This window comes from Rhinatrema bivittatum, chromosome 6 (genome assembly GCF_901001135.1).
Source record: "Rhinatrema bivittatum chromosome 6, aRhiBiv1.1, whole genome shotgun sequence".
In the NCBI taxonomy this organism is placed as follows: Eukaryota; Metazoa; Chordata; class Amphibia; order Gymnophiona; family Rhinatrematidae; genus Rhinatrema; species Rhinatrema bivittatum.
Window position 1 is genome coordinate 274,109,299 of NC_042620.1, and position 14,119 is coordinate 274,123,417.

General features: G+C 42.8%; 1 protein-coding gene across 2 annotated transcripts in view; it reads left to right on the forward strand.

Annotated features, from left to right (window-relative positions):
- Window positions 1–14,119, forward strand: part of NLGN3 (neuroligin 3) — a 305,227-nt gene that overhangs the window by 140,367 nt on the left and 150,741 nt on the right. Inside the window, exon 3 of one of the 2 annotated variants that reach the window (XM_029607233.1) lies at window positions 6,520–6,579. The exons of the other annotated variant lie outside the window; for it this stretch is intronic. Coding sequence (XP_029463093.1) covers window positions 6,520–6,579 — 60 coding nt within the window. The remainder of the gene's footprint in view (window positions 1–6,519; window positions 6,580–14,119) is intronic. 2 annotated transcript variants of the gene reach the window in all.

A 14,119-nucleotide genomic window follows, 5' to 3' on the forward strand; every position in this document is an offset into this window, starting at 1 on the left:
GCCTCATTCAAGATGATATCCAGAACATTAATAGCAGGTTTTGTTGGTATGCTCATTCCATAGGAGTTCATAAGCAGGCTCTTAGGCACACAAAGTTTGAGCGCTAAAGTTTTTATTTATTTTTTATTTAAAATCTTTTTTATGCCGTCGTTAAGTTAAATACCATCACAATGGTTTACAGTAAGGCACGTAAATTAAGGTTGGTTAATGTATTGGAACATACATTCTACAAAGGGGCCATAAAGATTCGGTAACATAATTTTGTGATCAATATTATTTGGTGAAAGTGATAAATCATGTCCTTTTATACAAGTTTCATTCTAGATTACAGGTTTAGTTTATAAATTGAATATTTCTTCTATGTTAACAGTGTGATAAAATAATAAAAGCGCACATATCGTGTTAAGTATTGTGAGCGGGTGTTCAACCGCCTGCTTCCTTCTATTTTCTATTCTCTATTCTCCATTCTCTTTGTGATAAGCGTGTTTAAAAAGCAAGGTTTTTAAACTCTTTTTAAATGTTTTGAGATCTCTTTGTAATCTGATCTCAAGTGGCATGGTGTTCCATAGTATAGGTCTGCCAGTGATAATGCCTTTTCTCTAACTTGTGTTAGTCTTGCTGTTTTGACAGAGGGGATGGTTAGTAGTGCTTTGTTAGCTGATCTCAGGTTTCTATGTGGGACATGTACCCATAGTGCTGTGTTCAACCATTCTGCTTTTTCATTGTGTATTAATTTATGTATAGTGCATAGTGCTTTGTATTGTATTCTGTGCTCAATGGGTAACAAGTGTAATTCTGCTAGAGTTCTTGTAATGTGGTCCCTTTTTCTTTTCCCAGTCAGAATTCTTGCTGTAGTGTTTTGTAGTATTTGGAGTGGTCTTAGTGTTGTGTATGATAATCCTAATAGTAGGGTGTTGCAGTAATCCGTGCTTGCAAATATTAAAGCCTGGAGCACTGTTCGAAAGTTTGTGGGTGTTAGTAATGGTTTTAATCTCCTGAGAACCATGAGTTTTACGTAGCCTTCCTTTACTTTTAAAGATATGTGTTGTTTCATGCTTAGTTCCGTGTCTATTATTACTCCGAGGTTCCGTACCTTCTAAGATAATTCTATTTTCTGGTTGTTTTTCAGCATAATTGGGTTTTGAATGACCTCGATATTTTTTCGCTCTAAATGTAGAAATTCGTTTTTTTCGATGTTAATAACTAGCTCCATTTGGTTTAGTAGCTGTTTTATAATATCTAAGTTCATGTTGGCTAGGTTTAGTATCTTTTCAATTGTGTCATCGACAGATAGGATTATTTGAATGTCATCAGCATATATGTAATGTATGATACCTAGGCCTACCAGTAGGTGGCATAGTGGCAGTAGGTATATGTTAAATAGTGTTGCGGACAGGGCTGACCCTGTGGTACTCCTGTTTGAAGTTTTATTTTTTCTGATATTACGTCTTTGATCTGTACTTGAAAATACCTGTGATTTAGGTAAGATCTGAACCAGTTGATTGTTTTGCTGTGTAATCCTATTTCTTCTAGTCTTTTTAATAGAATATTGTGGTTTACCATGTCAAAAGCTGAGGACATATCTAGCAATACTAGAATGTAATGTTTTCCACTATCAAAACCTCTCATGATGTTGTCTGTTAGTGAAAGCAGCAGTGTCTCTGTGCTGTAATGTTTACGGAAGCCATGTTGCAATGGATATAGTATATTATTGCTATCCAGATGTTCATCTAGTTGTTTTTGTACAGTTTTTTCTATTAATTTTGCAATTAATGGAAGATTTGATACCGGTCTGTAGTTGCTTAGGACCAGTGGGTCGTTGTTTTTTTCTTCATGATTGGTTTTATGATTGCCCCTTTTAGTATATCTGGCATTGCTCCTTCCTGTAAAGATAGGTTTACGATTTTTGCTAATATCAGGGATACTATGTTGGCTGCTTTTTTTATGTCCATAGTTGGTATTGAGTCAATTATATGTGGGGCTGGATTAACATTTTTTTAGCATGGATTCAACTTCCAGGTCCGATATCTCGTTAAATGTAGACCATTGTGTAACATTTCTTTTTTGCATTTTGATTTCTTGCTCGGTTGTGTTTGGGATTTTGGCTTTTAAGTTTGTAATTTTTTCACTGAAGAACTTTGCTATTTCGTTACACTTATTTTCTGGTAGATTTTGTGGAGATTCTGATTTGTCATTGGTGAGATTATTTATTATGGTAAATAAGGTTCTTGGGTTATTTGCAAATTTTTCTATTTTAGAGCTAAAGTATTGTTTCTTTGCATCAAGAATTACTTGTTTATAGTATGCTAGATGTTTACTAAATTTAGTTAGGTTTTCGGTTGTTTTATCTTTTTTTCCATTCTTTTTCTTTTTTTCCTAAGATTTCTTTTGACTTCCTTTATCTTTTTATTGTGCCATGGATTTATCTGTTTTGGTTCTTTGATGCATGTAAATTTTATGAGGTTTATCTCGTCTGCTAGTTGGTTGTTTGCATCCATGCTGTTGTTGCAGAACAGCAATCGTTAAAGTCAAATTCAATTAGCTTTTCTTCTAATTTATCTTGTAGTGTTTCTATATTGTAGGGCGGTTCTATGGGTTCTTTTGTTCATATCACTTGTGGTTCCAGATAATTAATAGAAGATTGTATGAGGAAGTAATCTGACCATGGAATTTGTGTGTATTCTGTTTTGATGTGTTTTAAGTAGCTGTGGTTGATAAATGTAAGGTCAAGAGAGTGTCCCGCTTTGTGCGTGGGTTTATCAGTAATGAAAGTGAATCCTATAGCTGTCATTATATCCATTAGTGTCTGGCAGGTATTTGATAATGGATGTGTGTCCATGTGAAGGTTGAAATCTTCCATTACGATGGTAGGTTTTGAAGTAGTTAGGTGTGTTATTAGAAATTCAGTTAGTGGGGAGATATTTAATTCTAGTAGGCTTGGTGGGCAGTATAAGAGGCATATTTGGATATTGTTAGTTTCAAAAATTGCAATCTCGTGATTTTTTGGAGGTGTTATTGGAATTATTGTACATTTAAATTTTTTTTCAATTATTAGTAATAGTCCTTCCCCCCCCCCCCCCTTTATTTATTTTGGGGATTGAAAAGACATCATAGTTTCTATGTGCTATTTGATTTTTTAACACTTTGTCTGATTTTTTTAACCATGATTCTGTGATTGTGATGAAGTTTGGTTTTGTGTCATACAATAGATCCGTAATTATTGGGAATTTCTTTGTGATTGATTGTGCATTTACTAGTAGGAATGTTATCATTAGCAAATTATTGTTGTTGAGGTTTTGGTCCTTTTGATTTGTATAAAGTTACTAGATTTTGTTTTCTTTGTTTCCCTTGCGATGTTTTCTTTGTTTCCCTTGCGATGTTCTTTCACTCAGAGCTGCTCCAAAATCCAACACAGGGTAGTATGCATGCGAACAGTAGCGGGATTTCAGTATCAGCCCGACTGTAGTAACGTTTTAAATGCAATCTCAATTCATTCGAAGTACAATGTATACATTGTGTACTTCGAATGAATGTATACACTCTCAAGCCTCATTCAAGATGATATCCAAAACATTAATAGCAAGTTTTGTTGGTTTGCTGATTCCATAAAAGTTCATAAGCAGGCTCTTAGGCACACAAAATTTGTCCATATCTTCCATTTTACTTGTAAAATTTGTTATTAAATTATTATTTTTAATCATCTGATTTTTAATTTCGACTGTTGCCACAGAAAGAGTTTTAATTGAACTCTCTATTGTACTTAGGATTGTTCAAATCCCTTCCAAGGAAATTGCATCAGGTCTTACAGTTAATGGAGACGCTGAGAGCATCTTCAGCTGTTTCACCTCCTCATCTTCCACAGTTTCCCTGCTTAGCCCCATACCTGGAATCTTTGAAGGGTCAGCAATCTCTGATACGAGCGGCAATTCCTTTTCCTAGATTTAGGAACCTAGCTTAGCTGACTACTGCTGGAAATTAGTACTAAGTGCCTCACCTTTTCCCCTCCCTCTCTATAGGCTCCTAATTTTAGATATGTAGTAAAATTAGGGATCTGTTTAGGTGCTTAGCCCTAGTCAGTTTTAAAGGGGCTGGTTTAGATGCCTAACACCCAAACCCTTTCAAAATTTACTCCAAAGCGCGTCCTCCTTCCTGTGAGCCGAGCATTTTTACTAGAAGGAAAATGCATTTAAGATGCCCCAACGTTTACACACTTTAAACCAAAGAACTGTAAAAGTAAACACAGAACGCTAAAAGTAATCAGAAATGAATAATCTTCAGCTTATCTTGAGGAGCCACTGTCAGGTACACTGTGACAAAAGACAAAATCCCGCAAACAACATACTCAGCACATATGTAGCAAACCTATACCAAAACAGCACTAACACCCAGAACTCAAACAGGAACAACCCTACCTATGAAAATGCAGCACTGAAAATATTATAATGAGACCTAGAACACCAGTAAACCTCCTATTGGGAAAAGAGAACAAGCTGGGCTGTGACAGATCCCTGTACAAACTCCTCACTACAAACTCAGGTACACAAGCAGGACACATCAGACCCTCACCAAATACTGACTAAAGGGCCAATGTAATGAAGTGTGTTGAAGCTAGCAGGTTAAAAGTGCTGTTAGAACAAAAGCTGTTTATGCACATTAACAATGAAAACTATGATAACTTACACGTAAATCTATGCTAATGAAGTAACGAGATGCAAAACCATCAAAGATAGCTCAGTACATATTTGTGCAGCAGGAAAAAGCATGTTCAAAAATTGTTTTATAATCTGTATGTACTTTACCATCTGCCTCTTTTGTATATCATTAACATTGGCTATTAGAATGTGCTTTAATGGCCAATGTTAGGGTTGTCTTTTTACACTGGCCCCGCTGAACTGGAACCCTAAGAAGCCAGACTCTGTATGTAGCGCAGCACTGGAGAAATGGAGACAGATGCATTTCCTTCTGTGCTGTGCAAAATCCAAAGAGAGCAGAGACTCACACCTCCCAAAGCTGAGAGAGAAAATCAAAGACATTCCACAAAAAGAATGAGCAGGAAAAATTATGTATAATCCTAGGATAAAAAAGAGAAACTGCAGCTATAGTGGCAAAATATGTAGGATCCTGCCACTAGGCCAGATATTAAACTTGAGCATGGGCAATACGGACCAGTACCAGAACCCAAGAATTGTCCTCATTACTGTCCTTTCTATACTTTGTAATTTTATTTAAGTGTTATTAGTAGTATCTGTTTTAAAATGTTGCTTTCTTAATCACCATGAAACTGTGTGCAGGGTTTACAAGTTAATTTCGTAAAGAAAGCTCCCTGCGGATTTTCCTTTGCATGTTCAGACTGGCAGTGGATAGTGGCTCCTTTGTGTCTGCGAAGCAGCTGCAAAGAAAGTTCCTGTATGAAGCTTCCATCCACATGTAGTGTCCCTCCCTAAGCTAACCCTGAGGGGGGAGGAACGTTCAAAGGCGCTCACCCTGGCGGATTTCCCTCTGCCTTGACCAGAAGATGGAGCCCCCAGTAAGCATACTTCCAGTCACCTGAGATTACCATGGATTAGGGGGGGGGGGGGGAACTGCACAGTAGGACCTAAACACTTATATGTGCACACTTACTTTCACTGCTCATTCTCTCACAGTTTCACATGTCCATTTACACCTTTACTTCTGCCATTCTCCCACCAACACACACACACACTCACTCACGTCTCTCCCTCTTCCATACACACACGCCCACTCACTTTCACACCCATGTTCACTTACACTCAGCTCTCTCCTACTCACCTACATACACTCTCAGATCTCTTCTTCCTACACAAATACACACTCACTCCCTCTCACAGACCTGCTCATTCATTCTCTCTCCCCCCCTTTCAAAACACACTAGCAACAACAGACTCTAACTTGGGTTCCTGGAGCAGCGGCAGCCGCTTCCTTCCCCTCCTGTGCCGTGGAAGTGGACGCTGCCTGTTTCCTACTCCTCGTTTTGATGCACGGGCAGGAAATCGCAATGTCGATTGGCCAAGGCAAACAGGATGGGGCGGGCAAGTGGCTGGATACAGGAAACAGGCTGTGCAGGAGCAGGTGGTGTCACAAGGAAGCGAAGTTAAGAGTTAAAAAGGTCCGGAGATGGTAGAAAATCACTGTCGAGTTCCTCCTTTTTCAGCCGCGCAAGACCCATGATGTTCCTTTCTTCTTTCTGGGTCCAAGCAGATTGGTTTTGCTGCTGCACCCGGAGACCTGGTAATTCCTTTAGAAATCTGGAGTCTCCGGGCCAGATCCGGAGAGCTCCCAGGTGACCCAAATACAGGGCAGAAACCAGCAGAGAGATGCAGACCCCTCCCCCCTCCCCGAGAGGTGAAAGTTTTGCAGTGCAATGTGGGGCTGGCGGGGGAGGGGGGGGGGTGGGGGGGGGAGGGGCTGCGTTCCTCTCTTCTTCAATCCTGCTATTTTTCAATTTCTTCTTCTTTTTCTTGTGTTCTTTTCTCTTGTCTTCCCATGTTTGATCCGCAGGATCCGGTGTTAAGAAACAGGCAGAAGATTTAGCGACTAATGAAGGAGATGAAGCTCCAGGTATTTCTGGGCTTGGGGCTGCTGCATGGAAGGCCCCAGCCCAGACTCTCTCTTCTCCCTTACCCTGTACCACCGCCCCCTCCCTCCCCCCCCCCCCCACCCCCGCGGAGAGCGGGAGGGAAGGGGGAGAGCACGCACATGTTCCAAGCCCAGGGGCACCCCTCCCCCTTCTTTTCTGCACCTTAAAGCTGGGAAGAAACATCACCTGTGAGCAATAGAAGACCCTAAAGTAAAACAGTGGCTCCCCTATCTTCCACCTCTGTACTTTTTCTCCGTTTTTAAAAAAAAAAATTTCCAATGAAGATCTCTCTCCCTCCCTGCTTTTACTGTCTTTCCTTAACCCATTTGTCCAATCTTCCCATGTTCTCTTAAAAACAGTCCTTATAACCAGTTGCAGACAATGTAGTATCAGTAAGGTAGCAAGTACCTGCTCCCAATGGCAGGGCCATCTCTCCTCAGAAACACTGGATGCAGGCAGTGCAGATTCCTAACCAAGAGCAAAATGCCCAGGACAATGAAGTGTGCATAAAACTCTAATATCAGGAGAACAGAAAATCAGCCCTGACAAGAACGGTGATACCAAGAACAGCCTGGAGGGTACCCCATCTGCCTACAGGCATCTCAGATTCATTAGCCATGCACCATGCAATCACCAGCACTCTCCTGATGGAAAAAAACAAATCCCACCACTGACACCCAGCACTCTACTGATAACAAACCCTCCATGACACCAAGTGCTGTCCAGCACTCTCCTAATAATCCCTCCTGTGTTACCCAACACTCTCCTGATAAAAAAAAAAAAAAACCCACCATGGATACCCAACGCTCTCCTGATAAGAAACTCTCCTGTGATACTCAGCAGTCTCCTGATAACCTTCCATGGACACCTGATAAGGAACCGTCCTTTGATACCCATTACTCTCCTGATAACCAACTTTCCTATGATACCAAGTGCTCTCCTGATAAATCCTCCTGTCATACCCAGCACCCACCTACAGACCCTCCTGTGATACCCAGCAGTCTCCTGATAATCCCTTGTGTAATACCCAACAATCTCCTGATAAGAATCCCTCGAAAATCCCTCCTGTGATGCCCAGTACTCCCCTGATAACCAACTCTCCTATGATATCCAGCGCTCTCCTGTTAACAAACCCTTCTGTGATACCCAGCATTCTCCTATTATCAGTCCCTCCAATGATACCCGGCACTCTCCTAATGATAAACGTTCCTGATGATAAAAACTCTCATGATACCCACTGTTCTCCTGATAAACGCTCCTGTGATGCCCAGCACTCGTCTTATATACCCTCCTGCGATACCCAGCACTCACCTGATAATCCTTCCTGTGACATCTAGCACTCTCTGGATAACCAAATATCCTGTGATTCCCAGCACTTTCGTGATAAACCCACCAGTGACACCCAGCACTCTACTGATAACAAGCCCTGCATGACACCCAGTGCTCTCCAGCGCTCTCCTAATAATCCCTCCTGTGATACCCAAATCTCTCCTGATAACAAACCCTCCTGCTATGTACAGCATTCTCAAGAAAATCCCTCCTGTGAATACCCAGCACTCTCCTGATGATAATCCCTTCAGTGATACTCAGCACTCTCCTGATAATCCTTCCTGTGATACCCAGCACTCTCCTCATAACAAACTCTCCTTTAATAGCCAGTGCTCTTCTGATAACAAACCCTCTGGTGATATCCAGCACACTCCTGATAAGCAAACCTCCTGTGATACCCACCACTCTTAAATCTTCCTGTGATACCTAGGGCTCATCCGATAACAAATCCTCTTGTCATAGCCAATGCTTTCCTGATATCCCTCCTTTGATATCTAGTGCTTTCCTGATAATCCTGCCTGTGATACCCAGCGCTCTCCTGTTAATCCCATCTGTGATACCCAGCCCTCTCCTGATAACAATCCCACCTGTGATACCCAGCCCTCTCCTGATAACAATCCCACCTGTGATACCCAGCCCTCTCCTGATAACAATCCACCTGTGATACCAAGCCCTCTCCTGATAACATTCCGACCTGTGATACCCAGCCCTCTCCTGATAACAATCCCACCTGTGATACCCAGCCCTCTCCTGATAACAATCCACCTGTGATACCAAGCCCTCTCCTGATAACAATCCTACCTGTGATACCCAGCCCTCTCCTGATAACAATCCACCTGTGATACCAAGCCCTCTCCTGATAACATTCCGACCTGTGATACCCAGCCCTCTCCTGATAACAATCCTACCTGTGATACCCAGCCCTCTCCTGATAATCCCACCTGTGATACCCAGCCCTCTCCTGATAACAATCCTGCCTGTGATACCCAGCCCTCTCCTGATGATAATCCCACCTGTGATACCCAGCCCTCTCCTGATAATCCCACCTGTGATACCCAGCCCTCTCCTGATGATAATCCCACCGTGATACCCAGCCCTCTCCTGATAATCCCACCTGTGATACCCAGCCCTCTCCTGATAACAATCCTACCTGTGATACCCAGCCCTCTCCTGATGATAATCCCACCTGTGATACCCAGGCCTCTCCTGATGATAATCCCACCTGTGATACCCAGCCCTCTCCTGATAACAATCCCGCCAGTGATACCCAGCCCTCTCCTGATAATCCCGCCTGTGATACCCAGCGCTCTCCTGATAACAATCCCGCCTGTGATACCCAGTATCCTCCTGATAACAATCCCTCCTGTGATACCCAGCCCTCTCCTGATAACAATCCCACCTGTGATACCCAGCCCTCTCCTGATAACAATCCCGCCTCTGATACCCAGCCCTCTCCTGATAACAATCCTGCCTGTGATACCCAGCCCTCTCCTGATAATCAAACCTGTGATACCCAGCCCTCTCCTGATAACAATCCCACCAGTGATACCCAGCCCTCTCCTGATAACATTCCCGCCTGTGATACCCAGCCCTCTCCTGATAACACTCCCGCCTGTGATACCCAGCGCTCTCCTGATAACAATCCCACCTGTGATACCCAGCCCTCTCCTGATAACAATCCTGCCTGTGATACCCAGCCCTATCCTGATAACAAGCCCGCCTGTGATACCCAGCCCTCTCCTGATAACATTCCCACGTGTGATACCCAGCCCTCTCCTGATAACAATCCCGCCTGTGATACCCAGCCCTCTCCTGATAACAACCCCACCTGATAACAATCCTGCCTGTGATACCCAGCCTCTCCTGATAATCCCGCCTGTGATACCCAGCCCTCTCCTGATAACAATCCCACCTGTGATACCCAGCCCTCTCCTGATAACAATCCCGCCTGTGATACCCCGCCCTCTTCTGATAACATTCCTGCCCCTGATACCCAGCCCTCTCCTGATAACATTCCCGCCCCTGATACCCAGCCCTCTCCTGATAATCCGATCTGTGATACCCAGCCCTCTCCTGATAACAATTCTGCCTGTGATACCAAGCCCTCTCCTGATAACAATCCCGCCTGTGATACACAGCCCTCTCCTGATAATCCCACCGTGATACCCAGCCCTCTCCTGATAACAATCCCACCTGTGATACCCAGCCCTCTCCTGATAACAATCCCTCCTGTGATACCGAGCCCTCTCCTGATAACAATCCCTCCTGTGATACCCAGCCCTCTCCTGATAATCACTCCTGAGATACCCAGCCCTCTCCTGATAACAATCCCTCCTGTGATACCCAGTATCCTCCTGATAACAGTCCCTCCTGTGATACCCAGTATCCTCCTGATAACAATCCCACCTGTGATACCCAGCCCTCTCCTGATAACAATCCCTCCTGTGATACCCAGCCCTCTCCTGACAATCCCTCCTGTGATACCCAGCCCTCTCCTGATAATCACTCCTGAGATACCCAGCCCTCTCCTGACAATCCCTCCTGTGATACCCAGCCCTCTCCTGATAATCACTCCTGAGATACCCAGCCCTCTCCTGATAACAATCCCGCCTGTGATACCCAGTGCTCTCCTGATAACATTCCCGCCTGTGATACCCAGCCCTCTTCTGATAACAATCCCTCCTGAGATACCCAGCCCTCTCCTGATAACAATCCCTCCTGAGATACCCAGCCCTCTCCTGATAACAATCCCACCTGTGATTCCCAGCCCTCTCCTGATAATCCCACCTGTGATATCCAGTATCCTCCTGATAACAATCCCTCCTGTGATACCCAGCCCTCTGCTGATAACAATCCCACCTGTGATACCCAGCCCTCTCCTGATAACAATCCCTCCTGAGATACCCAGCCCTCTGCTGATAACAATCCCACCTGTGATACCCAGCCCTCTCCTGATAATCCCACCTGTGATACCCAGCCCTCTCCTGATAACAGTCCCGCCTGTGATACCCAGCCCTCTCCTGATAACAATCCCACCTGTGATACCCAGCTCTCTCCTGATAACAATCCCTCCTGAGATACCCAGTATCCTCCTGATAACAATCCCTCCTGAGATGCCCAGTATCCTCCTGATAACAATCCCTCCTGGGATACCCAGCCCTCTCCTGATAACAATCCCTCCTGAGATACCCAGCCCTCTCCTGATAACAATCCCTCCTGAGATACCCAGTATCCTCCTGATAACCAGCTCTCTAAGGACCCTTCTGATCAGGAAGCGTCAAGTAGTGGTGCTATCGTTTCTCCAGGAATGACCACTTTGAGGACAGCACTGACTGCATTACTTTCCACAGTATCAGCAGATATATCCCATCGCAAACTCGTAGTGTCCAGTCCCATACAGGAAGAGAATCTATTCCAAGTGCTTTGTATCCAATGCTACCCCATACTGGGATTCACAAAGAGAGGAATTCATTCCTGCCCCTTCTGTACCCAATAATAGCTCATACTCAGTGTGAGAGAGTCACACTGAGGGTTCCCTTGTAGCCAGTGATTTCTCATATTGAGACGCATTGGAAGAGGATCCATTTCAGCTCCTTCTTTCTGGAATGGTACTCCAAGATAGGATTCATTTGTTGAGAATCCATCCCAGTTTCCACTGTACCAAGTCATACCCTATACACAGAGAATCCATCCTAATCCTATCTGTTCCCAGGGATATCTTATACTGGGCTAAAATATATCCCAGCCCTCTCTGTCCAAATGATATTTTACACTGGGAGAGAATCCATTTCCAGTTCCCTCTCTCTACAATGGTACTCTATATTGGGATTCACTGGGTCATAATTCATCCCAATCCCCATTGTGCTTAGAGGTATCCCATGCTGAGAGAGAATCCATCTCCAGCTTCCTCTGTACTTAGAATTACCCTACATTGAGATTCACAGAAAAAATCCGTCAAAGCCCCTCTGTCCCCACTGATCCCCCAATCTGGGATTCCCTGGAATAGAATCCATCCTGGCTCCAATGTTACATACATCTCACATCCCAGCTCACACATGTTCTGTCTATAAACCTCCTCTTTCAGTTCACGCCTATCCTGCATGTACACCACATCTCCAAGCTCGCATGTGGTCTTTATGTACAGCTCTCACATATTCAGTGTGCTTCACACCTGCCCTTCATGTGTGTTCATGCATGCATGCCACACCTGCTCAATCAACTGTTTACTGCTTGCACACTACAACTGCCTCATCATACAGACTCCTGAGTGCACTCTTCACCGCGTCATTATATTAAGTTTGAGTATGCACTTTCCATGTGTCCCCTCGCATGCTTTCCATTCTGTACACCACACCTGTCCCATCACAATGGTTCTTATAAGCATGTAACATCTTCTCCATCACATGGCTTCTTGGAGAAGTGGATTGGTTGTCATATTCTTGCCAGAAGCTCAGCATGGTGGAAAAGGATTGAAAGTGTTAAAAAATGGTAACATAGGTGCAACAAAGCTACACATATGGGTTGTATCTCTTCATCTTGTGCCAGTGAGAAGGATCTTTCCAGAATGATCTAAGAAAGCTTTTTCCTATGGTTTATTCCACTTGATGAATCACTGTATGTTACAACTCGTAATTCAAAGTGATGTACAGATAAAATTAAATGTTCCTAACCTAAATTAAGAAGTACAATAAGTTTAAAAATATTCATAATTTAAACTTACAGATGTGAAAGAACTATATACATAATTAACTAGTCATAGCTGAATTTAAGAACATAAACTTATTAACTAAGTTTATAGCATGAAACATTACTTAATAACTAAATTGAAAAGACAATATATAAACTATCTTAACTATGTTTAAAGCAAGGTACAAAAAATGGTCTTAAAGTTTAAAACGTGATACATAAGTCTAATTTAAAACATAACACATAGATTGTTTATAAATGAATTTAAAACATAGTACATAAAATTAATCAATTTAAAAAACATAATACATAAAACTAAGAGAAAAAAAAGTTACAGTGCAAGAGCGCTTGTTTAAGTGAATTAAAAAAAAGAAGAAGGGGAAAAGGCACATTGCAAGTTCTTTGGTGGTACACATCCCTGTGAAGAAAAGGCCTTCCTGAATTTAAAATAACCTTTTTCTAGGCACACAATGAGTGGTAGAGAGTTCCAGATGCTGGGGCCTAGGTAGGAGAAGCTGGATTTGCATGGTGATCTCTAGCCTGATCTCTCTGGCTGATGATGGACGGGGCAGTTCTAGTTGAGAAGAACGGATGATACGGAACACTGAAGTTGGGTAAATATGGAGGATTGCCCCATTGAAAGGCCTTCAAATTAAGCAACCTAGTTTGAAAAATATACGAGCCTATACAGACAACCAATAAAGTGCTTGAAGAAGCAGCGTAACCAGGTCATATTTTCTTTTACCAATAATCAGTTTGCTAGCAGCATTTTGAATAACGTGTAACCCTCTAATCTGAGTTTTACACATGCTTTGATAGACCAGCAGTCACTCAGTTTTTAATTTTTTCATCAAACATTGATCATGAGCCACTCAGAAGTGGCATGCGTGGTCCATGGAGCCCAGCATCCTGACTCTGACAGTCCTGCATGATCCGTTGCTCGTTCTCAGATATCAGAAGCGATGATCCCAGTGCCTGTCTGGCTAATAATTGTTAATGGACCAGTCTTCCAGAAAATTCTCCAAAACATATTTAAATCCAGCTATGTTATTATTTTTGACTACGTCCTCAAGCAACAAATGCCACAGCTTAATCGTGCATTCCTAAATTAGTTTTAAGTCTGCTATTAGTTAGTTTCAGGAACTCTCCCATAGTTCTAGCACTATCTGAAAGGGTAAATAACTACCCCCTATTCACCTATTCCACCCCAATCAAGATTTTATGAACCTCAATCATGTCCTTCTCAGCCGTCTCTTCTTCAGGCTGAACAGCCCTAACCTCTTTAGCCTTTTATCATAGCGGAACTGTTCCATGCCCTTTATCATTTTGGTCACCCTTATCTGTATCTTTTCTTGTTCTGTTATATCTTTTCTGAGAGGAGGTGACTAGAATTCAATGCAGTACTCAAGATGTGACCTCTCCATGGAGTGATACGGATGCATTATTATATTCCTTTCTGAGTAATTCCCAACATTGTTTGCTTTTTTTGAATGTCACTGCACACTA